This window comes from Manacus candei, unplaced genomic scaffold (assembly GCF_025592945.1).
Source record: "Manacus candei isolate 608988 ecotype Guabito, Panama unplaced genomic scaffold, ASM2559294v1 h1tg000081l, whole genome shotgun sequence".
NCBI classification, from domain to species: Eukaryota; Metazoa; Chordata; class Aves; order Passeriformes; family Pipridae; genus Manacus; species Manacus candei.
Window position 1 is genome coordinate 7,379,738 of NW_026138129.1, and position 23,402 is coordinate 7,403,139.

The following is a 23,402-nucleotide window of genomic DNA, read 5'->3' on the forward strand; positions in this document are numbered from 1 at the left end:
GAACCCTCTGTCTTCTCATGACATTTATTATGGGCTTACCAAACATCAGAAAGCCTTCTGGGTTTTAGGCTTCTCTGCTAAATAACTTGTGTGATGATAAATGACTAATTTATACTTACGGCACGTTGCTTCATTCATCTCCAAAAAACTCTTAACAGGAATTTCACTGGGCTCCCTGGAAACAGTGTTGGTTTAAGAGTCTTTCCTGAGAGGCTGCAAAGACACATATCTTCTTGTTATGTACAAATAGTGTAATAACCTTAAACTGAGGTTATAATTCCACAGCCAAGTGGTGAACAGCAGCTCAAATTCACACTGCTGGGGGTTTGTCTACCCTGGAATGGGGTGGCTGCATTCATGCCATGCTACTTCTTTTCATCTGGGTTTCCTCTACGTGCCATGTAGCATAATTGCAACTGTGAAAATTAGCTTTTCTTTAAGGAGTAGTTGTTTGGATTCAAAGTCTCTGAAATAACCTGATCCCCTGATAAATTACTAAATGAAAAGTCTTTTAAAAATTGTGTTAGAGGCTCTTGATCAAAGAAATGGTTACAAGAAACTAAGCCATGCATCTTCACATAATAATTAGGAAAATTAGGTCCTCTCCCTTAGTCTTATGCTTTTACTATTCAAAAATAAGGATATAGCCTTTAAAAAGCCCTTTTTAAAATATATGTTAAGAATATGTGGCAACTTGGTTTACCCAAGCAAAAAATCATCTCTGCTGTTGCTGATTGCTAAGGGGCAGCTGATCTGTACCTTGAGGAGGGATTTCTCCAAAATTCAGCATCTGGGGATCTCAGTCCTCAGACATTGACTTTGTTCTATGGGTTACCCAAACACCTCCAGCTCTGGAGGTTGCCCCAGGTCATCTCAGCTTGAAGATGTCCATAGCCAGTAGGTTTGGGATTAAGTTTCTTTATATTTTATTTGTATTTTCAAAATGTGTAACAAAGAGGAGGTGTTTTTTGAAACAAGTTTTTCAGATAATTTTCATTTTTCTCCCAAATTCTTAAGTAGTTGCTGCTGAGATCTTACTTTCATCACAGATGCTTTACCCTCTACAAGGACCGAAAACTAGATGTGAGCCAAGGGATGCAGCTGAGGGGTGAAATGTGTCATTTTACTGTAGCTGTGAAGAAAATAGTCAGGAAAGAGAGGTGGTATGCTCAGAGGTATGGAATGAGAGATGAAACTGCAGAGGTTGCTGGTTTTTTAGCCTGAAAAAAAGACATAATTGTGAGGAGATATGATAGCAGGCGAGAAGATACAGAAAAAGTATTAGAAACTAATCATCAAGGTCCTTAATTTTGACCCAAATTATCATGACATTATTTATAACAAGGAAGAGTTATTGTTTCACTCAAGGTGGAAATGTGAAACTTCTCAAAGCTTGTGACCTATTGCACCCCAAGAGAAAAGGCACCACTCTCATAGAGCAGAACCTGGCTGCTGATTGGCCCTCACAGGGTTTTGCTGTGAGAAAAGCTGCAAACGGAGGCACTTTCAGAAACAAAACGAAAAACCAGCAGCTTTTGTTTCAGTGTAGCAAGGCATTTCCTATTTCCATTTTAAGACAGATGAACTTTTGATGAACAACAACACATTTGGGCTCTGTATACCCCTTGATAGCCAGGGTGTGAGTGCCTGGCAGATAGTGTCTTTCCAAAAACTTTGCTTCAGGGCAAGGGCAGTGAATGTTGGTATCTGAGAGGTTCATGACAGTTTTCTAAGGCCATGAAACAGTTAAGCACATTATAGGTATTTGTATGTATTTATACACATATAAGAATACATGCACACACACTTATGTAATCAATATATTCAAATAGGCTGCAAATTTTTAGCAAAAGTTGTGAAGTTGTGCAACTGAATCTGTGTTACAGTATACAAAGTTTTAATTTTTGAGGTTTATTCATTTTATAATTTTTATTGAATATTTTGAAAGAGTCCTCTGAAATCCTATTAACTGTTTGCATTTGACTAAAATGGTTTGTTTCAGTAAATTAATATATCTGTGGATTGACTAAGTTTGACTATGGTGGTGTAGAAACATTTGTTTCTGTTGCTGAGTTTTCACTCTGGGAAAAAAAGGTATTTTCTGCTGGAAAAGATTCCTTATATACAATTTTTTTACTAACTTTGATAAAAAGTCAAAGAAAAGAAAACATTCAAGTCTATTGGCTCTTGCCAACTCTTGCTGCTGCTATTTGTTTATAGTTTATTCTTCTATTTTTATTATTACCGACCATTTATTAGTACTGTAGTGGTGCCCAGATCTTCCCCATGATGTTCATAACTACATGTTGCAGCATGATTTACAAATAGATTAGCTGATACCATTTGTTCCACCTAGACTCTCAGCACACAGTCAGCCGACCTGGAGCCAGGAAGAATGATACAATAAAATCACATCCAGGCTTTGGGGTATATGTTATGAGCAAACAAAATCAGGGAGGGTTTTGAACAGCTGCTGGCAAAGACTCAGATCTGCATGCTGTGGACATCATTTTATCCATCCTTCTTAGAAGAGGAAGGGGCATTCCTCAGACAAAAAAAAAAGTTTTTGTTCATCCTTCAGAAATGGCCAGTAAGTGGATTATGGAGAAGGTGTATACTGTGCCTTCAGAATGTCTGGATGTGTGAGCTGCATCTGGGACATGTGAGCAGCTCCCCAGCAGCCCAACTGGGTGTGATATTTGGAGCCTGGCATCTGCAGATGCTTGAGTTTGATGGCCATTCCACAGCGTGTCACCGCCTCTCTGGGTACAGGAGGGACCTAGGCTGACAGGGCAAGGTACAGCCACCATTCTGGGAGCCTGGGTGTATTTCTTCCCTGCTGGGGGCTTCAGTAGGAGTCAACAACACAGGGCCCTTGGTAAGGGAGAGGGTTTGTGAAGGCAAGAACTCATGTGGACTGAAACCTAAACAAATCAGAAAAAAAAAAAAAAAGAGGATTTAGGTAACCAGCTAAAGCAGAGGATAAAGTTGGGGGAGGGGGCTTGGAGAAGGAGAGAAGTGTGTGGTCTTGTACTGTGTTGAGAGTGTGGAGGGACTGAGAGAGAACTGGTGAAATTTAGTGAAAGGAGGGACGACATCATGTACTTTGAAGCTGGGAAGAGATTTCCTCACCTACTCACTCCTTCTGTGTGAGACAGTCTAGTTACTCAAAGGTAAAAAAATCTCAGATAGTACAGCAGAAATGAAATCCGTAATTTTTACAAATACACAGAGAGTGGGAGGGAGGTTTTAAGAGGCTGCAGATACTCTTTATTAGAATGCAGTGACTATAAATGTTATAAAGTTATTGAGTAGAAGGAATACAGGTGGAAATGTCAGGACTGAATAACACAGAGGGGATCAATGGCTTTGCAGTAAAAGAAGCATTGGATGGGACTGCGAGGGCTTAGAGGGAGAAAGCCAGAAGTAAGCCTGAAGGAGGAGAAAATGAAGGAGTAAAGAAACTAAGATTGCTGCAGCACTGGAGTTAGACATATCTGTTGGGATGCAGCAGCAGAATAGAGCTCAGTAAGCCCAGCCATCCTTCACTATAAATGAAAGTAATTCCCTTGAAGCTAATGGACTTGGTTTGACATTCATTAGGTGAGGACAGTGAGAGGATGAAAGAAGAAGATGATGATGTAAAAAAAAATCCCTGGAACATAACTCATCTTTAAACCTGCTGGATGATATCTGGCTTGGGCAAGGCTGTGTAGTCAGGGATACCAACAGCAGGAGAATAACTCCATGTCTGCCATGATTGTGAGGCTGAAGGAAATGAAATGAATTATTAACTGTAGTTTTATGTCAACAATGGCATAACATTAATCCTGTGTGAGCTAAACTGATAATAACTGGTAAGAACTGTTTATGGCTTATTCAATGTAAGTTAAGCCAACAGTGAGTAAAATATAATCAGATAGTCAATAAATGTTAATTAACAAATTAGAAACATGGACACAATCATTGGCAAGCATGATTATAAATGTTTAAATAATGCAGTAGTTGCAATGCAAAATGTAAATTAAGTTAAATGGTCAGTCTCAGTGACAGAAAAGATATATTTAACAGTTAATAGAATCAGCAAACAAAACTGCAGTGGACTTGGAGGGTAGTACAAGGACTAAGAGAACAGTATTGCCATATATCAGATGTTTTGTTTATAACAAAGCAATGATTTCTGGTTCTTTATGAGAAAACAAAAGATAAAACACACATACTCAGTCTGTAAAAGAAACCATGTCCGCAAAATTCACCAAGGCAAGTCTGAAAGAGCATGGAAGATTATCATTCTTTTTAATTCAATAGTCTGGAGGTACCTGCCTTGGGAAGGTATTAAATACATTATTTGCAACAACTATTAATACTATATTAAAGATGAAATCCAAGTAAACTCAGCAACTTATGGCAATCAAGGGTAAATTGGCATATTGAACCTACAGTTTGTTTACAGTGGTTGTATAGCAGCCTCATACCATTAAAAAATGCAATTTGTTGGAACACATATCACTAGGGTATGTCTCTTTTGGCTGTTGGGAATTGTTCAGTAACTCAGATCATGTCCAATAAAGAAAAAGGCTTCATCTGAAGTATTGCTGTTGTCACAAGGTATTTATGTTGCTGATTAATAGGAAAATGCTTGCTCAGCATCTTATTGTAAGGCCACTGCGAAGCAATAAGCAGTTTCTGAACTAAGTGGCTGTAGCCTACATTTTAAGGCTAAAATCTGAAAAATTATGTATGAGATAGGAGTCTTTTTGTTCATTTAATGTATTCACTCTCTTATCCCTTCCTGGCAGAACAAAGTCTCTGTGTTGGAGCTGTGATGTTAAAGTCTGGAGCTTTGTTCTTAGCACAGCCTTCCAGCTGAAGAGAGCTGTACTCTTTCACCATCCAACTAAGTCAGGTTTTTATGTGGCCTCTGCAAATCTATTGTCTTTCTGTTGTCTCCCATATCCAAATATTTAATTCCTAGATTCTATACTCAAGGAGCATCAGTCAGCATCTTCTTTAAAAAGCCCACTGGGATAAGTGAAAGACTTCTCTTCCTTCCTTAAAACATGGCGTATTCATTCTCCAGAATAAGCTCTTTCTGTGTATAATTTGGTTTAAAATAATAATAAAAAAAAAGCTGAAGACAGAATGAGTGAAGGTTCCTGGTTTGAAAAATAGATTTTCTATTCTGTGTTTTGGAGGAGATTTTTATTGCATTTTTTTTCTGTTTGATTGTTTTGGTTTTGTTAGTGAAGAGGAATTCAAAGGAATGAAATTAAGCCTATGAACTAGTACCAGTAATCACATTAAACATGGGAGAATTGAACTAGCAATTTCCCCCAGCTGTAGGCAGTTTGTGAACTGCCAGGCAATAAACTCACTGCCATCTACCACAGAAAGTACTGTTGCTGGTTTCCCTTCCCCTTGCCTTAGATTTTTGCTTTGTATTCAGTGGATTGTTTCAAATACTTGCCTGCATTCAGTACGAAGGCTGCAGTCCAAGCACAGCCAAGGGTTTCCTCCTTTGCAATCACTGACCAAGGGCAGGCCTTTCAGTATTAAACATGCTTCAGGGGACAGGCACAAAGAAGTGATCAGGTGCTAGAGAACCTCCTGTGTTGCTGAACTCAGAAAATAGGTCAGCTGTCCTTCAGCTGCCTTGAAAAAAAAATAAAGTGGGTGAGGAATAAACTTGTTATTCTTTCTTTCCTATCAACATTGTTCCAAACCCAGAGGGGAGGGGAAACTATCCATCTCCTACAAGCTGTACAAATACTGATGTTCAGATTATAGGTTGTTTAATCTTCCTTCTGCTGTGAGTTCTCCACTCTTTGGGCTGTTAAGGGATGTGGGTGGTTGAGCAGTACTGGGGCAAGCAGGAATGCTCTCAAAGCAGATCTCCTGCTAATCCCTTGGAGCACGATGGTGTCAGGGCACAGCACAGCACTGCTCTGTTTCTACCACCTTCCTAAGCAAAGTCACAACTCAGTAGAAAAACCTCCTTTAACTACCCTGGCTTTAATTTCCTCACTAATGCTGCAAACAGGGGGTGAAGGGGGTGGGAGGGGGTATGTTTCTTTTCTTTTTTTTTTCTCTCCTCTGTACAAAGAAAAACCTCTCTGTGAAAAAGAGGGCCTGTACTTGGCATGTAGCATAGTAACATGAGCATAATAAACAAGAGTGGCTGTCCCCATAAATAATAAAAGGAATGTTTCTCCTCACATGGCAGCTTTTTAGAGGAGAAAAGGCAGGGAATAGGTAGTCCTGTGTAGTGCAATGTTGCAAGCTCTAATCCCCACTTCTGTTGTTTTCTTTGGCAAGCCACCAGCTAGTGCAGAAGGGGGTACCTCTCTGCTCTGCACTCCCTTCTAATTTTTATTCTCTTTCTTATCTCTCATGCCTTGTGCCTGCCGGAAACTAGAAGGCTCTTTAAAAACACCATTGCATTTCTTCCTTCTGCGTGTGCGGCACTTTACATTCTCATGACAATGGAGCCACGCTCTGCTAGCAATGCACTTGGGCTTGTAATACCAGCATGGAGGTGAAAATAGACCATTCTCAGTTTAATATCTTCCTGATTTATGTTCCTGCAGCAAAGGTGATGAGCTCTTGATACAAGTGAATAACTGTATCATTGGAAAATGTTTCTGATGTTGTTTCAGCTGCTTATGTAAAAATGTTAAGCTTTCTCACCATTAGGGACATGATTTACTGACACATCAAAATTTCCTTTTTCTGGCCACTCAGTTCAAACTTTGAATATATTGTAGTTGGCTTCAGTTTTCAGAGCCATATGTTAGCTACTGAAGTAGCTGAAAACACATGCAAATTATCCTTTTATTCTGGCTGAGATTATGACATTAAAACAACAACAACAGAGAAAAGCCTGTGCAGAGAGTATCATAAATAATTTAACTTAAGTGAATGCTGAAATTAGTCAAGGCACCGCATTGCTTGGCTCCAAGCAGTCTATTTACAGCCAGATATGTAGAGTACCCTCTGGCCAAAGCCTAGCCTTTCAAAAATGGAAAGCAGGAAAAACAATATGATCTTCTTTTAAAGAAGCATGTTGGAATGATCTGCAGGGTTAAATATACCTAGACAGTGCTCTGTGCCATAGCTCCAGCAATCTTGGGAGAAAACAAACTGTTTATAAAGAGCCCCGAGCTAGGGAAGGAGATAATGAAATATGCTCGTGTATTATTGGCAAGTGCTCTAAATGGTACAGGCAAGCTAAGTGCATACAGTATTATCTTGCGTAATTATTGGGTCACTGTACTGTAAACTAAGTGGCTACTATACTTAGCCATACTACTGCACTCACTGCCTGATTAAGGACTAGATCCTGCTCTCACTCCAAGCAGACTGTATTACACTGAGCTCAAAGGACTGAATCACAGCCTACCGATTCTTCTTGGGGTGGCCTTCATTTCTGGATAGCTGAGATGAATGGGGGGGCAAAATAGTGATGGGCATTTCTAATCATAGCAGCAGGGATGCTCCCACTACAGCCAAGCACCACACGACCTTTCCAAGGATCCCAGGGCTTTGAAGACGCAGCGAGGCAACCAGTGGACAAACCCAAACAGATGACTTGGAGCACTTCAGAGAAAGAAAGAGAACTGATGTGAACTACAGACTACACCATTTCACAGCTACTGCTGTCAGAAACCCAAGATAATCTCAGCTGAGGAGAAAGTATGTGTTTCTCACATATTCCCTTGAATGTGAGTATCCTGTGCAAGGTAGCACTTGAGGAGAAACTTCAACCAGCACAGTACAGCAGATCAGGAAGCAGGTTATCTGTGGACCCACAGAATGAAAGATGATTGTGACATGCAAAAACTGCATTCAATAGAAGGGGAAAAGTTGAAGGAGTTTTTTATTATGGGCACTTTCAGAACCAGCCTCCTTAGCACATTCAAGGGTCCCAAACTGACTATTCAGTTGAAATAGTCATGGAGAAAAACCCCTAGATAGCCCATGGCAATTAGGTAAGATGAAAAGTATGTGGGCATGTGTGTGTGCATATGTGTAACCTCATGTAAAACCACGGAGCTACAGAGAGTTTAACAGGCTAGTTGTTGTAACACAGGACTGTGTCAAAGTCAGGAGGAGAGGTTGTGAAAGCCAGGGGTGAGAGGAGGAAAAGAAGCCAAGATTATAGATTGAGATGAGATGGAAACAAAGGCCAGGAACTGAGATAGAGAAATGGGAAGTAGGAAATGCAGGAGCAATAAATGAAGCTGTAAACAGAAGACAAATGGAGAGAGAAGGGAAAATAAAAATAAGATTAATATTTTTGTTGGTTAAAGGAAGAATAAACAGCTTGAGCCTTGGGAAATATACAAGGTGTTAAAATAAATGAAACAGAAAACTTATGTGAAGAAAGTAGTGCAAGAAATCATTGAACAACACTAACATGGCAAAGGAGACAATAAATCTGTCCCAAGATACTAATGGCAGTATTTTCTCTTAGCTGACAGGGTTAGATCTTATACCCTTAAGATATATCCTTATCCCTCAAGCAATGATACCACTTCTTCTAAGTGGATGTGCTGTGCTATGGCAGGCCCCTACCAGTCTATATTCTGAGAAATCTGCAGTATAGGAGTGAATACAGAGGTAATTGAAAGTGTACATTTATTTATGTACCTGCATCATCTGACATATTACTAATTCTTTTCAAGTCCCAGAATAACACCCTAAATTTCTAGATCATAAGGCTAAGTTAAAAAGGTTCTTTTTAGCTAGGGTTTTTTTCAGTTTTGATTTCATGGGAAAATGTAACAATAAACCCTAAGCACTAAGGATTTCCTGTGCATACAGCCACTGTCTCCAAGGCAATCACTGGGTATATTGCATTGGGTGAAATAGAGAATTTCCTCTGCCAGTCACGCTGCTCTGTCAATGATGACCATCCAAACAAGTGGACATGAGGAGAGAATGGTCATCTCTTGGAGAAAGAGGAGATGGTGAATGCGCCTTACATAGTAGACACAGGATCTTTGACCCCTCTTCACACCTAATGAATCCCTAATGCCACTTTCACAGAGGGAAGAAAAGGCAAATGGAGTCTGCTTGTAACAATTCTACATGAAATGTTAAATTCTGGGTCAGATTCTTCTAACCCTGTGTGTTTAAAGCTCTATAAATTTTATTTTCCAAAGATTTAATTCTGTTTGTAAACAATGTAAAAAAAGAAGCCAAGATATGACATAAAATCTTAGAAAAACTTTATTAAGACCTTCAGCCTTCATATAACCTGTGGAATAGCAGTGGAAATAGAGGTTTAACCCATTCACCTCTTTTCCTGTTGCACAATGCAGCGTGTGCTAAGCTTACCTCTTATCATTGGACTTCTACTGGCTATAAAGTTTGTATATGGATATGGTGGTGTGAAATACTGTGGTAATGATGCTTCTCTCTCTCTCTCTCTCTCTGTTTTTGGTTTGGTTTTTTTAAACTGAAGGCTGCTAGTGTAGTCTTTTGGAGCCCAGAAGTATATCATTTTTATGGCACAAAAATTCATCTTACTACTAGAGTGAACCACTCTACCTATGGTAAGTGTCAGGTGGTTTTAATTCCTTGCACGTGTTTACCTGCTTCAGAGATGGCTAGTTATGAAAAAGGTAGCTTGGTTTTTGAGAATGAGAGGTGTGACTTCTTAACACTGTACGTGAAGGATGATGTACGCTAGCAAAAAGCACGTCCAAAGCAACTTTTTTATGAGAAATGTTTCTTTTTTTAATTTTTAAAGAGATGAAGTCTGCCTTACATATTTAAGATTAGGAAAAAATCCCTTACCTTATTGCACGGGACTATTTGCCTTGTTAAGTCATGTTCACCCCGGAGATATAACCAGAGCACTGAACAAGGTGCCATTAAGGACAGGTACAGTTATTAGAAACTCACTGCAAGTCAGAAGATCTCACAAGATGATGAACTTGGTGTTTCCATGAGCAATCTTCTCACCTTTCCTTGTGGAGGGGTCAGGATGCACAGATGCTCTTTGTGAATGTTAAGGTGAGGTCTAATCAAATGTTTCAACAAGCAGAAATTATTTCCGGAGCTTTTAGATCTTCAATAAGCTTACACATGAAACAAGTTGTCATAACTCAATAATATTTTTTTTCTGAGTCCTTGCAGTGTTTGTTTGTTTTGTTTTGAAGGAATTAAATTGTCCTTGCAATTCAAACCTGCAGTGTGTGTATGCAAAGTAGAAGGAGGTTGACTGGGGGGGAAAGTGTTATACATTCAGTAACCTTTCTGTATTTGTTTGTTCAGCATGCTAGTTAATACGCTATTTGCTGTGAAGGAATGCCTGCACAAAAAGCTACTAGTGGCTTAAATAAAAAAACCTAGAATGTTTGAAAGCCTCCCCCTTGACTTCTGATTGAGAGGATCTGTAGAATTTTTGGCACATTATAAATCTGTGTTTACTGAAAAAAATAAAAAAACCCAACCCAACAGCCCCATTCCGATTCTGGGTTTACATCTATGAAAGTCTATGCCAGCCCCAGTTTATAGAATGTCAAGTGTTAATAATTCACAATAGATCCAAGACAAAAGAAAACTTTAACTACATTTTGGGTCAAAACATGTACAGTTTTAAAGTCTAAAAATACTATGCGATTTGATCTTAAGAGAATGAGAAGATCTAAGCTTAGTCCACATTGTTCCAATTCTTCTCCTAGAAACTTGAATATAAACTTTGTGTTTAAATATAAACCCACCTCTGGGCTGGGCTTATTCTCTTTATTTATTTTATCTGCCATGCTGTTGAAAAGGTCATGTGCACAAAAAGAATGTCCCGCTCCTAGTCTTTTTAAGCTATTGACAGAGTAGCTCATGCAAATCACTTAGTTTCATTGTGCCTCTAGCAATGGAAAACAAACTTTCTTATTCCTCAGTCCTTTCCTTTCACATTGCTGCATTTATGTTTTTCTCTCTTAAATACTCATTCTGGCCTTTGGTTACAGAAATACACATTCTGTATGGGACGTAGATATATTCCACAGTTTAGAAGTAACTTGGGCACAAAACTTTTCTTCTGGCAAGATAAAATCTTCTTTACAAAGTCCTTGCTAATATCAACAGAAGTTGGCATTTCATTACTTACTATTTGTTTTAATACTATCTGCCAGTTGTTCAGATGCTTCCTGAGAACTGGGGCAGAAGAACTTTGGGAATAGCAGATTGTGTGGTTACCTATGGTATCACCAAACTTGTAGCCTAAATCAGAGCTCTGAAGATGAAATCTAGCACTCACACACACGAGTTTGTGTCATTTCCCGCACAAGGCCTTCTCATTTTTCCTGAATTTCTGTATTCTGAATTTTCTTGGACATTTTCACACCTCACCTTGCATATGTGTCCCTCATCACTCGCACCCTGGAAGACATAGGGCTCTTTGCTTATAATGGCGATGCTTGACTACACTGTGGTGAACACCTTTCATGAGGCCCTGGATGAATCACGAAGTTCAACGTTTTGCTTTCATTCCCTTCTCCCAAATTTTAAAAAAATCACATTTAATCACTCAAATTACAAGCAAAATTGTAATGGATGGATGTTTTGTTATATTATACAAGCTTAGGGGCAGAATAAAGCCTTTAAAGCTAGTTTCTTTCACAGTTTGAGAAAAGTTTCTCTTACAAAGGGGAAGGTTTTCCATCAATGTCAGTGTCAGAATACAGTTACTGTGACAGACTTTAGAGGCAGAAGAAGACTCTGAGACAAATTTAATGGCATTACAAATTATGATGATTTCTTTCACTGACACCCAGAAGCCTGGCACGCCGTGGTGAGGGGAGGCACTGTGTCTGAGACATCTGGCCTCCTTGAGGCCCCTCAGTGTGTTCTGCTCACATTGATGCCTCTACGGCAATGGTTACACCAAAGTCCCAGGGATAGGCTTAAAACAACCTGCAAGGTTTTTGCTTATTTTTGCTTATTCTTCTGGTTATTAATTTAGCTGTGGATCAGAACTGAAATATCCAGTTGTTCTTTGGGACAGCTGAGTTTAGGGTATCCACTGGGGACTGGATTCCTGCACTTGTGGCACCACCTGTGGCTAAAATCCCTGATGAGTGCACAGCTGTAAATGACCTGGAAGGCAGAAGCCAGGGTGACGCTACCGTATTCTACCTCACCTCTCTTCTGCAGTTCCCAAATCAAGTAAAAACTACTACTCCTTTGTAACAGTGCCACATATGAAAGAAAAGTATAAAACATTACTGAACTGGAATTTAATGAGCCATTCACAAAACACACCTTGCTTTTTAGCACCTGAGGAGGCCTAGACACTTCTAATTTTCTAGTTCTGCTGTCACCTGCTCAGCACAGCTGCCAGTGGTGCAGCTGAGCTTCTTTGCTGCTGCTTCCTCTTAACTCCAACCTGAATTCACCAAGTAGGTATCCCTGGTCATCTGAGGGTCTTGGTTTCATGAAGTACACTGAATTCAGCACAGCAGCGCCCAGCCAACTTTTCTTGTGGATCTTCTGATTTGTGTATCTTCTGGTATGGACTACCAGTGACCAGCTGGTGAATGGATCTCTTCCTCTCTTCTTTTCTCTTTAAATGCAAATTATTTTGGAGCAGATAGAGCTATTTACAGTTGGCAAGTTGAGCTGTGTTGTATGTTGTGAGGAAACATCTAGAAAGCTGATTCTGCATACAGTAGAAGGAACAGGGCATGTGTTAAGAGAGGGGCCAGGGAGATTAGGGATTGGAGACCTGTAAAGAAGTATAATGGTAGTAAAAACAATTGCCAGATTCAGAAACTTGGAAGCTCCATTGGTAACCAGGGTGTTACAAGTTGCTTAAACAGACAGCCTACGAGCTGCTTTATTCTTCTCTAATGGAATACAGAGGCTTATTTTGTACTTGCTGGCCTTTTATACTTATTTTGTGTGGATTGGGCACAGAAAATGCTCGAATGCAGAGCAGGATTGAATCTTTAAAACATGCTACAATGTTTTGTTTATTCCTGTGCTTTATCACTGCAAATTCAATCATCTTTGCTGGCATTTAAAGACTCCACAGTTGCTCTACTCTCGGCACTGCCTGATAACAGGAGATTTGTGAAAATGTCTCTGTGCAAAAGAGAAGGGAGTAGACAGAAACAAACTTTTCTTAGTAATTCAGAATTGTCTCACTGGTAAGTTTAGAGAGAAACGGATTTTAAGAGCTCTTGTTGCCTTTGGAACAAATTGGGAAAGGGAGGAAACAGTATTCATTTACATTGTAAAGTCTTAATTTTTAAATAGAGAAAAAGAAAGAGATATTTAAGGGGGGAGAACCATGTGTTTTTCATAGCAATACTTTGCTTTCTACCAGTAGTTCTAGAATTTCCATTAGAGAGAAAAACAAATAACAAGGCTGCCAACCACAGAGATGAAAGAAGAAGTCAGTGGAGAGAAACAGATTTTTTTAAATAGTACAGCGATGACAAAATACCAAGGCTCATTGACAGCATTGTCAAAGCTTAAAATTATAGTTAATGATACAGTAGTGGCTTTCTGACATTTTAAAACACCATGGCAGTTGGATTTCTCACTGCATTTGCAGTTTCCTTCTTCTCTAGAGAGCAGCAAACCTAAAGTGATTCTGCTGCTAGGTAATAACCAGGGTAAAATAATTATTGTCTCAGACTATATCAGGCAATCCTCTGTACACTTTGTTATCAGCCTTCTGTGAGCAAATATAGCCTGGTAGTATCAAAAGTCATTAGTTCAAGTCAGGACTTGGGTGACTGAGCAGGTGGAAGTTTTACATGTCAGATGGAGGAAGCTTAATGCAATATTGAGTAGCAGTTACATAAACTCTGCTAGGGTGTTACCACTCCTTTACAGAGAGGCAAGCTGCAGAGGTTAGGAAGTTCAGAATGATAAGAAAAGTCATGTAGTCCACAGCCATAAAACTTCTCTTCAAGTTCTGTTACACTAGGGTTTTTCAGCAAATTGTTGCTAAAGAAGTAATTTTGTAAGCTCCTTGCCTGCCTCTCTACCTGAAGGCAGGCCAATTTGCACCACAATGGAGAGTTTCTCTCTCCCACACCATCAGTTGGCACTGAACTGTGAATGGGACACAAGATTTACCATTAATTCAGGGTGGTTTTGTTGTGAATCTGATCTTGGAGTGCCTGCCTCTCTGCATCTGATCCACGAAGAGCTGGTACAGACAGCCAGTGCTGTGCACTGCACTCCCTCTGAGTAAAATGCACTAACAGCCTGGGAACTACATCTCAGGCATCACCTCTGCCCAAAACCCTGACTCTGGACTATAAACACAAGCTCTTTCTTCCTCCTTTCACTTTTGGCCCCAAGATGAGGGGTTTTTTATCTGAACTTGGCAGTAACTCAGGTATCAGGTGAGACGTGGGAGGCCCTACGTGAGAATTGCCTATAGCAGCATGGGTGAGCAGAGCACACATGTCAGAATGACTTGGACCCTCTTTGGTTGAGGAGAACTCCACATCCTAGTTGTGTCGTTTCTGGTGAGTGCTTGTTAGACACCAGATCAGTTATTATTGGGTCAGAAACACCTTGTGGGGAGTGTGTGTGTGTTTGACCCATCCCTCAAACCTCATGGAGGTAGCATGTCATCTTATCCCTCGTGGCAGACCCCTGGAACCCATATGGGGAAGCCCCAGCGTAGCTGTCAGTCACAAACATCCTGGGAAAACTATAACTCACCACACCTCCTGGAGCCCCTAAGCCAAGCTCAGATTGGCAGGGACAGTGAGAACACTGCCCCTCACCCCAACCTGGAACCCTCAGAGTGGCTGGTGGGTCGGAGACCCCATCTGGAGGGGTTGGCCAGACGACCAGAGTAGATAAAACCATAGGCATGGTTTTACCTTGTGTTGTGGCCCTGCCACTTGGACTTGTGAGAGCTGGTCTTCTACAAGTTTCCAGTGGTAGATCTGTCTGAAGATCTGTCAGAAAGGAGATATTTAATGTAAAAATCAATCCTAGCATAAGAGCGAAGTAGTACAAACTGCCCTACCTAAATTTACATTGAAAATTTCAGAAATTTTGAAAAATCAGAGGAGAGGGGTCTGGAACAGCCACCCAGTCAGTGTAATGGAAACAGCATTTTAAGACAGATCTTTGCAAACAAATTTAAGCTTAATAAATTGTAGATTGCAGATCTGACTCTGATAACAGAGACCCTGTCTTGATGATTTAGGAGATCCTTTCCAATTTTTTTATATAAATTGGAATATGAGACCTGGAATACTTGTAGACCAGATGTCTTACTGATAATATATGAGATTATAATTTCCAATACCAAATAGCATTAAAGAATAAAGCGAATTGTTCCATTATCACCTGTTAGTCTGAGGAAAGAGGTAGAGAAGTATAGCCTTTTGTGAACTGTAAGGCTTTGGAAAAATGCAATTCTTTTTTCTGTTCAGATTGAACAACATTTTTTGCATGACCTAAAGTGGTAGTGTTTTACATTGATAAAGGAGTTGATCACAATGGTAAAAAATGTGAGAAACTAACAAAAATTTTTGCATCTTAGTTATAATTTTTTATTATATAATTGGAATCCTATATAATACAAATATACCTGGAGAGGGACTTAAAGAAGTAGTTTAATCTATTTCCTGTGGGATGAACTACACTCTACAGCATTCCTGACAGGTGTTTGTACATTAACTTGTTCGTAGATATCTCCAGAGATGGAACTGTGTGAACTCCCCCAAGTATTGCAATGCTTTTGTTGCGCTCACAGTCTAGAAACGTCATTTAAGGTCTAGCCGCAAAATTTGCAGCAATTGATACCTTTTTTTTTTTTTTAAGCAACTGTTCCATATTTGAAGACTGTTATTTTATCTGCCTTCAGCCTTTTCTTCTCTTGATTGAACAGCACCAGTTCTTTCAATCTTTTCCTCGTACCTTGCATTTTTCCCACTTCTAATCCTTCCTTGTTGCTCTTCTCTGGTTTCTGATCTAAAAACTGATCTGAAGCCACAGTGTACTCTGAAAGCCAGTGCTGAGTAGGGAAAGATTACCTTCTGTGTCTTGCTGACTTTACTCTTCTTTATAAAGCCTAATATGACATTGTTTACTCTGAAGTTCTTCCTGTTTTAGAAAAGGATCATTTCATGAAGGTGAGAACACGTGTCAGCAAGTCACTTTCAACAAAAAGGAAGTGAAACAAATTAATGTGAGTGATGACCAAGATCTAGCCCTTTGTAGAAATGTTAATAAGCTGTGAATAAGGAAAAAAACCTCCACACAACTAAAAGGTTTTGAGTTTCAGAAGGAAGCAAAGAAGCACATATAACAAGGACAGTTGCTTGTTCATAAATTTCAATCCAAGAATTGTGGAACTTGGTCAGGGGAGAGTACACTGGTAGAAATAAGCCAGTAAACATCAGTAGAATTTTTACTTTCTTTTGTTTGGAACATTGGAAACTAAATGAATTCTAGTAATAATTTTAATTTTATCTAATGAAAGGGAGAATTGTTATGTGGAGACTATAATGGAAGAGAAAAAAATGTTCATATAATGGAACTACTCTGTATTTTGAAATAATTCAGGGCTGCATTTGACCTACTTCCCAGCTTTTGCTGTTGTCGTGGTAAGGGGGTTCTATGTTTTCAGGTTGTTTTTTGTTTTGTGTTTGCCAAAAGCCAGTGGCTCCATGCTGCCAGAGTGCTTCTACTCAGATCAGGTTTCCTTCATGCGTGCCAAGGAACATGTTTCACACGAGGAGGAAGGACTCAGCCTTTGTCCAGGTACTTCTGCTGCTCTTTGTTGTTTCAGAGAGGCTTTTCTACATAAACTGTACTTGCTTTAGATCACATGCAAGCAACTGTGTTGCATTATGTAATGTGATTTAAAAACACATGGTACTGATTTCAGTATCTGTTGATCACACACTCTTAAACAGGGTGTCCTTAAGGCACATGTTGGCATCATGGTCCAGGTACCGTGTGTTGAGTAGAGACATGAAAGAACTATGCTCATAAAATTATCGTGATTAATAAGGGCTCTATTTTGAGATGGGCTGCAGAGCCAGCTATGCTTGTAGCGCTGCACCATGAACTGCTGACTGGTACTTCCTGCAGCTTTGTGTTCCTCCCTCTACTTCTGCATTGGTTGCTATAAGCCAGATGGGAGAGTTCCTGCTTCTACCAAGTGATCTGACATAGCACACATTACAGGTGGTAGGATGCTCTGAACAATTTTGCCCAAGACTACCTGGAGTTATGCCATGAACACAAGACCTCACTACAGTCTACACTAGTCAGCTCCACAAGGTCAAGGACCAAAAGCCTTCAGATTTACATTTGAAATGCTCCCCTAGCTGGCATTAACCCAGGAATTAATGTTCACAGCACCACAGACTTCGTGTAATTTAAAAAGTTTATTATTTGTTCAAAAACATAGTAATGAGGCCTCTTAATATATATAACTGATTTTTTAAACAAGTTCTTTTTAACTACTGATCTTTTCATTAACTACAGAGCTTAAAAGCTGTATGAACTTAATACTTGGCCAGGTAAACATAACAGAAATTATCTCTGCTGGCTACATTACAGTGACACATCACAGTGCTCTGCTCAGCAAAAGGTTTTAAGAGTACATTTGAACACAGTGGTTATCCTATCTGCATATTTAAGGCAGGGCACTGGATTACCAAAAGAAGACAAACTGATACGGATACTGCACCTCTACTGTATTTCAATAGCTTTTTTTCAGCCTAATTTCAGTGCCTAGAAGTTGTACCACCACAATCGTGCTAAAAGTACTTCCCAATGTAATAGACAGATTTTTTTTCTTAAAAGTTGTATCAAATTATTGCTGTTTCAAAATTATCCACTTTTTACTGTTTCTCTAGTATAAGATGGTTAGAGAAATTTCTAGGAATTTTTACAAATCAATATGAATAAAAGGCAATTTTCTCCCAAGATGTCCATGAAAGCATTTTGCATGTGAGAGAGACAACCATAATACAGAACACCTTACAGGAAACGTAGGTGTACTATCTGCAAGCCAACTCCTTTATTGCAACACATGGTGTTTTAACATTGCACACTATTATTTTATTGCATCATCTACGACAGCATGTCCTTTCATTTCAGCAGAAAATTACACATCGTGCTACAACTTTTTTCCCCTCCCTTTTACAACATTTCTATATGATTCCATTCTGAAATTATACCAGGTACTGTTTTTTCATCCCTATGTTGCTTCAGGGTGACTACATATATATAATTTTCCTTTACAATTTATCATACCTCTAAAAGAAACAGAAAGCACTTGTAATTATATTGCCCAGTTACATGGCCATGTGCTCTACGTGCTCATCTTTTTTTGAAACTGCATTATCTAAGCTACAAACTACAAATTTACTTATGCTGCAGGTATGAGAAATTAAGGCTATAGATTAAGTTAGATTAAATCATGACTTAAAATGAATGGCTTATACATTCTTAAACTAAAAGTTAGATAGATTAAATTAATGATTTATCACAGATGAACAACCAAAAGGAAACATGTTAATTATGACATCTTGACTTACATACTTTAAAAATCAACTCTTGTGCAACATGTTCTTTACACAGGTACCTTAGGAATCTCAGCTGCAGCAGCTTAACACCATCTCTTAATTGTTTTCCAAATCTGTATCCATTCCACTGTGAATTTCCTTTGGTTTTTTTTCAGGATTAGGATAATCATATTCAAAACAATAACTAAAACCTAACTATCTTTTCTGAATCCTTTGTTGTATGTTGTTTTGGGGGATTTTCTCTCCTTTACAAGCTGATGTACAGAAGCTAGTATAGATATAAAAGTATTGATTTGTAAAATCTCAAATTTCCTATGAGCACTAATCATACTCAAAACACACTTATTACTCGAATATTTATTGCCTCAGAAATGCATAAGTTCTTTAGCTATTTAATACATGCATTGCCTTTGTAGACTTTCATTATTTGGAATAAAAAATTGTGCATAATATGGTAGCGAGATTTCTGGATAGAAATATTAGTCCTAAAAATGAAACTGACGCTTTCTGAATTAAAAACAAAGTCTGTTTATGCCAGGCATCAAGTATTTATAAGGGAGTTGACAAATTATTTATAAAAAACCAGTTACTAACAGTGATTTAAATCTTCTCTTTTTTTCTAGGGTGACGGTCTCACTAAAATACTCAGTGACAATTATTTTAATCAGTAACAGTTCAATGCATATACAAATTTCAGATTACTACTAGGTATTGGATTTTGGTAGCTAGGAAATTGAACCAGTTGAGACCTCTATGGTTCATTGAACATGGTTCCATGAAGCTGCAATAATACATGTTTATTACATCCTATTACATTTTTAAACTGGTTTTCACTCACCATTACTGTTGTAAGATTATTTCAGAACTTCATTTCTGTGATTCTGTGAAACTTACTTCAACTGCAGACTGTTACCCAGTACCAGGACTGATTCTGACAAAGATTAACTGAAATGAGTAGGAGTTTTGCTGGGAGAAGGGCTGATGATTAAACTTTAAAATATGTAATGCATTAGGAAAAAGCTCCCAAACTGGAGACCTCAACCTGGTGGGAGTTTTTATGGTTCCATTACTACAGCTCTTTAAACATACAGGGCTGAGTTAACTGTTGGTGAATCTGAACTGTCATTCTGGCCATCTCATATCTGAGCCTGGTACATGGGGCTGGTTTCTTTACAGAGATTAGCTGACCATCTTGACTTAGCCCCAACCTTGCTGCTATTGCCAATAAATCAAACTTCCCTTTCTCCCACACATCTGTCTGGTCAATGTAAAGGTGAGTGCTAAGGTTTCTCTTCACTCCTGTCTCAACACAATACCTGCACATACGCAGCACAACATGATTTCAATTTGTGCTCATGTCTCCTTCCCATCAGTAGAAGATGACAGCCACACAGGGGAAGTGAGATGTGACTGGTATGTATTATGGATTCCACGGGCTTATTTTTAGTTGAACAGGTGGAACTGGAGTTTACTAGAAGAGTAAAATTTTAAAAACAATAAAAAAACTTTAACCTGATTAATGGTAACAGTATACAACACTGCAGAAATCAACATGGGACTCCAGAAGTGTTGGTAAAGGGGTGAATTCTGGAGAAAAGACAACCTCTAACTGAAGAGGTAGGAAGAAGAATGGATTTTTTAATTTATTTTTTACAAACCCTGATAATTAAAGTCCCATAAGTTTCTGTAAGGATTACTGGAGAAAACTTTCCCTTGGAGCCATTTTTCTTCATATCTGTGATCTCATAAGTTTTATACAATCAATAAATTTACTATTTAATGTTTCTTTGTTTGTTCTTTAGGGCATTGGGACTGTGACCACGTCTTCACTGAGCAGTGGACCATGCAAACAAGATATGAAAAGAGGATTGTGGATCCTGAGCTTTGAAACCCAGTGAAATCAGGAATTTATTAACAGTGGAGTATTGAAACCTGTTTTTCCTGTGTCTCGAGTCTGGTGTTTCCAGTGGATTCTCTCATGTGTCATAAGGGTGAGGGAGGATCCACCTTCATTTTTCTCTTTTGTAGAGACACTGCTGTCAGCCCAGACACTTGTTTTCTGAAAAATTCAGAATTAGAAATGTGTCTAGCTGAAACCATTCAATGGGCTCAGGAACTGTAGCTAGGAATGCAGGATGAGCACAAACCCCTGCGGGCTGTTTACTCAGCAACCTTGCCTCTTTGGAAGACTGGCTATAAGGAGGGGGCTACTAAAGAGAAAAAGCTAACTTGAAAATAAATTATGATGTCTTGTCTTTTGAATGAAGGTTTTTCCCTTTGAAAAGGCAGAAAATACACTGCATGTGTGTTGCCTGGTCATTCAGGTACGAAGCAATGCTAAAGGAATAAATGACACTGTTATTGCAAAAGTTTAACAGATTTTCTATGTAAGGTTATTAGTGAGAGGATTGCTGGCACAGCTCCACTGCTACTGGGAAGAGCCAAAGCATTAGTACAGAGTCCCGCTGTGACCACTGTCACCTCAATATACAGAATCACGGAATCACAGAATCACAGAACAGGTAAGGTCAGAAGGGACCACAGCAGGTCGTCTGGTCCAACCTCCCTGCTCAAGCAGGGTCATCCTAGAGCACGTGGCACTGAATTGTGTCCAGATCTTGAATACCTCCAGTGAGGGAGACTCCAACAACCCCTCTGGGCAATCTGTTCCAGTGCTGGGTCACCTGCACAGTACACAAGTTCTTCCTCATGTTCAAATGGAACTTCCCATGCATCAGTTTCTGCAAATAAAGCTGGTGAAGGGTCTGGAGCACAAGTCCTATGAGGAGGAGCTGAGGGAGCTGAGGTTGTTTAGTCTGGAGAAACAGAGGCCTGGGGGGACCTTATCACTCTTTACAATAGCCTGAAAGGAGGTTGTAAGCAGGTGGGGGTCAGTCTCTTCTCCCTAACAAGTGATAGGACAAGCAGAAATGGCCTCAAGTTGAATCAGTGAAGGTTTAGGTTGGATATTAGGAAAAATTTCTTCTCTGAAAGGGTGGTCAAGGACAAGGTTTAGTGGTGCACTTGACAGTGATGGGTTAACAGTTGGACTCAGTGATCCTAGAGGTCTTTTCGAACCTGTATGATTCTTGCTCTGAGGGATGCATAGTTCTTGAGCCTGGTGGAAGTGGTGCCTGAACATTGACCTGCTCTCTTGTGACCCTCTTCCCTTCAGGTCCTGTTCCCATGTGAGTCTTCCAAGAAGGTCACTGAAGAGGTGAAAGTTAGCTCACCTGAAGTGCACTCACTGTAGCCAAGGCTGCCCCCAACCTTCACATCTCCAACAAAGCCTTCCCTGTTTGTTAGTACATGGTCAAATGGCTCACCATTACTCATTTTTTCCTCCACCACCTGTGTGAGGAAGTTGTGGTCAATGCTTTCCAGAAACCTCCTGGACTGTTTGTGCTTTGCCATGTTGTTCCTCCAGCAGGTGTCAGGGTGGCTGAAGTCCCCCAAAAGAACCAGTGCCTGTGACTTCAAGGCTGCTTCCAGCTGCCTGTAAAAGGTCTCATCTACTTCCTCCCCATGACCAGATGACCTGTAACAAACACCCGCAATAAGATCACCCTTACTAGTTTGCTCTTTAATCCCAACCCACAAGCTCTCAACTTGCTCATCATCTGCCCCAAGATAGAGCTCAAAAGATCTCAAGTGTTGCCTTTTTGCGTAGAAGGCAACTCCACCATTGTGCCTCCCTGGTCTGTCTTTCCCAAATAGCATGTAGCCCTTCATACAAGATAGACCTTTTCTGAACGGGGACAGATAGCGCTGTGCTTTCAATGCCAGAAGAGCTACATCTACACTAGAATTCATACTTTGCTGCACTGTTGTTAGCAACAGAAAGGTTTTGCTGGAAAAAACAAAATTAACATGGACATGGTGCAGTAGAATTGTATCCATTCTTGTTTTGCAAATGATGTAAGTTCTCTTTGAAGGATAGACATACAACACCAAATATTTAGAGAGATTCTTAGCATTAAAAATAAATACACATCAGTGCACAATGCACACAAGAGAATTAGTTAACTGACATTTATTGTACATATGCAATTATATACACTTGAACGAGCAAATTCAGGTGCATATGTGAAATGAAACTTTGTGTTTAAAAAGCTTGGCCCCCTGTCTATCCTCTTCTCCAGGGAATGTAATGGTATATCTAGAACAGCCAGGCTGTTACTAAACAGTGGGAAAATTGCTTTTGAAGCTTGTGCTTGCTAAACACTTTTTTCCTTGATGTGTAAATTAATTTGCTTTTGGGAATGCAAGCATGCAAAAAATGTTTTTCATCAAATTAAAAAAAAAAAAGAAGGTGCTTCTGTAGGAGACTAATTAGTTAGCTATCTAAAATGTTTTGTTTAACGCCTGATTTGTTCTTTAAATATATAAATACCAGCTAGTGTTTTAAAGCTTCTGTAGCTGTGAATGGCTCTGCTGTCCCTCACTGCAAGCTACGTTTTTATTACTTCTTCCCAAGAAATTTATTTTGCTGACATGGGCCCTAATCCAGTAAAGTGCTAAAACATATGCTTAATTTTAAGCGGGTGAGTAAAGCCAACGGAACTTTCCTATGCCTAAATCTAAGTACAAATTTGTGTTTGGCTTAGCTGAGGTTATAGTTTCTGGGTTATGATCTGGAGGGCTGTGTGTATTTCACAGAATGGGTGCCCTCCTGATGGAAGAACAGAGTTTTGGTAATTTGTTATTTATCAGAGGAGCTTGAGAAGAAAAAAGTACCAACAACTGAACACTAAAATTTTTGGACGTTAATGCATTCCTTTAAATAAGTATGTCATGTATCTTCTAACCAAAGTCTCACAATTTCCTCTTCTACCTCTGCATAACATTGTAGTAGCTGAAAACAGCTGTGAT

The 23,402-nt window shown here is 39.4% G+C and overlaps 1 protein-coding gene and 1 long non-coding RNA gene across 5 annotated transcripts in view; one reads left to right on the forward strand and one right to left on the reverse strand.

Annotated features, from left to right (window-relative positions):
- Positions 1-21,008, forward strand: part of UST (uronyl 2-sulfotransferase) — a 219,137-nt gene extending 198,129 nt beyond the window's left edge. For 2 of the 4 annotated variants that reach the window (XM_051811231.1, XM_051811232.1), the window contains 2 exons: positions 16,648-16,752; positions 20,333-20,396. In XM_051811231.1, coding sequence (XP_051667191.1) covers positions 16,648-16,752; positions 20,333-20,348 — 121 coding nt within the window. In that variant the 3' untranslated portion in view covers positions 20,349-20,396. Of the gene's footprint in view, positions 1-16,647; positions 16,753-20,332 lie in introns of all 4 variants that reach the window. The other 2 variants (XM_051811233.1, XM_051811234.1) reach the window with 2 other exon arrangements.
- On the reverse strand, positions 117-20,342 carry LOC127481689 (uncharacterized). The gene is made up of 3 exons (XR_007908290.1): positions 19,369-20,342; positions 14,859-14,936; positions 117-213 (listed from the first exon to the last, which is right to left on the reverse strand). It is a non-coding gene; the product is annotated as an uncharacterized LOC127481689 (long non-coding RNA).
- Positions 21,009-23,402: the final 2,394 nt, after the last annotated feature.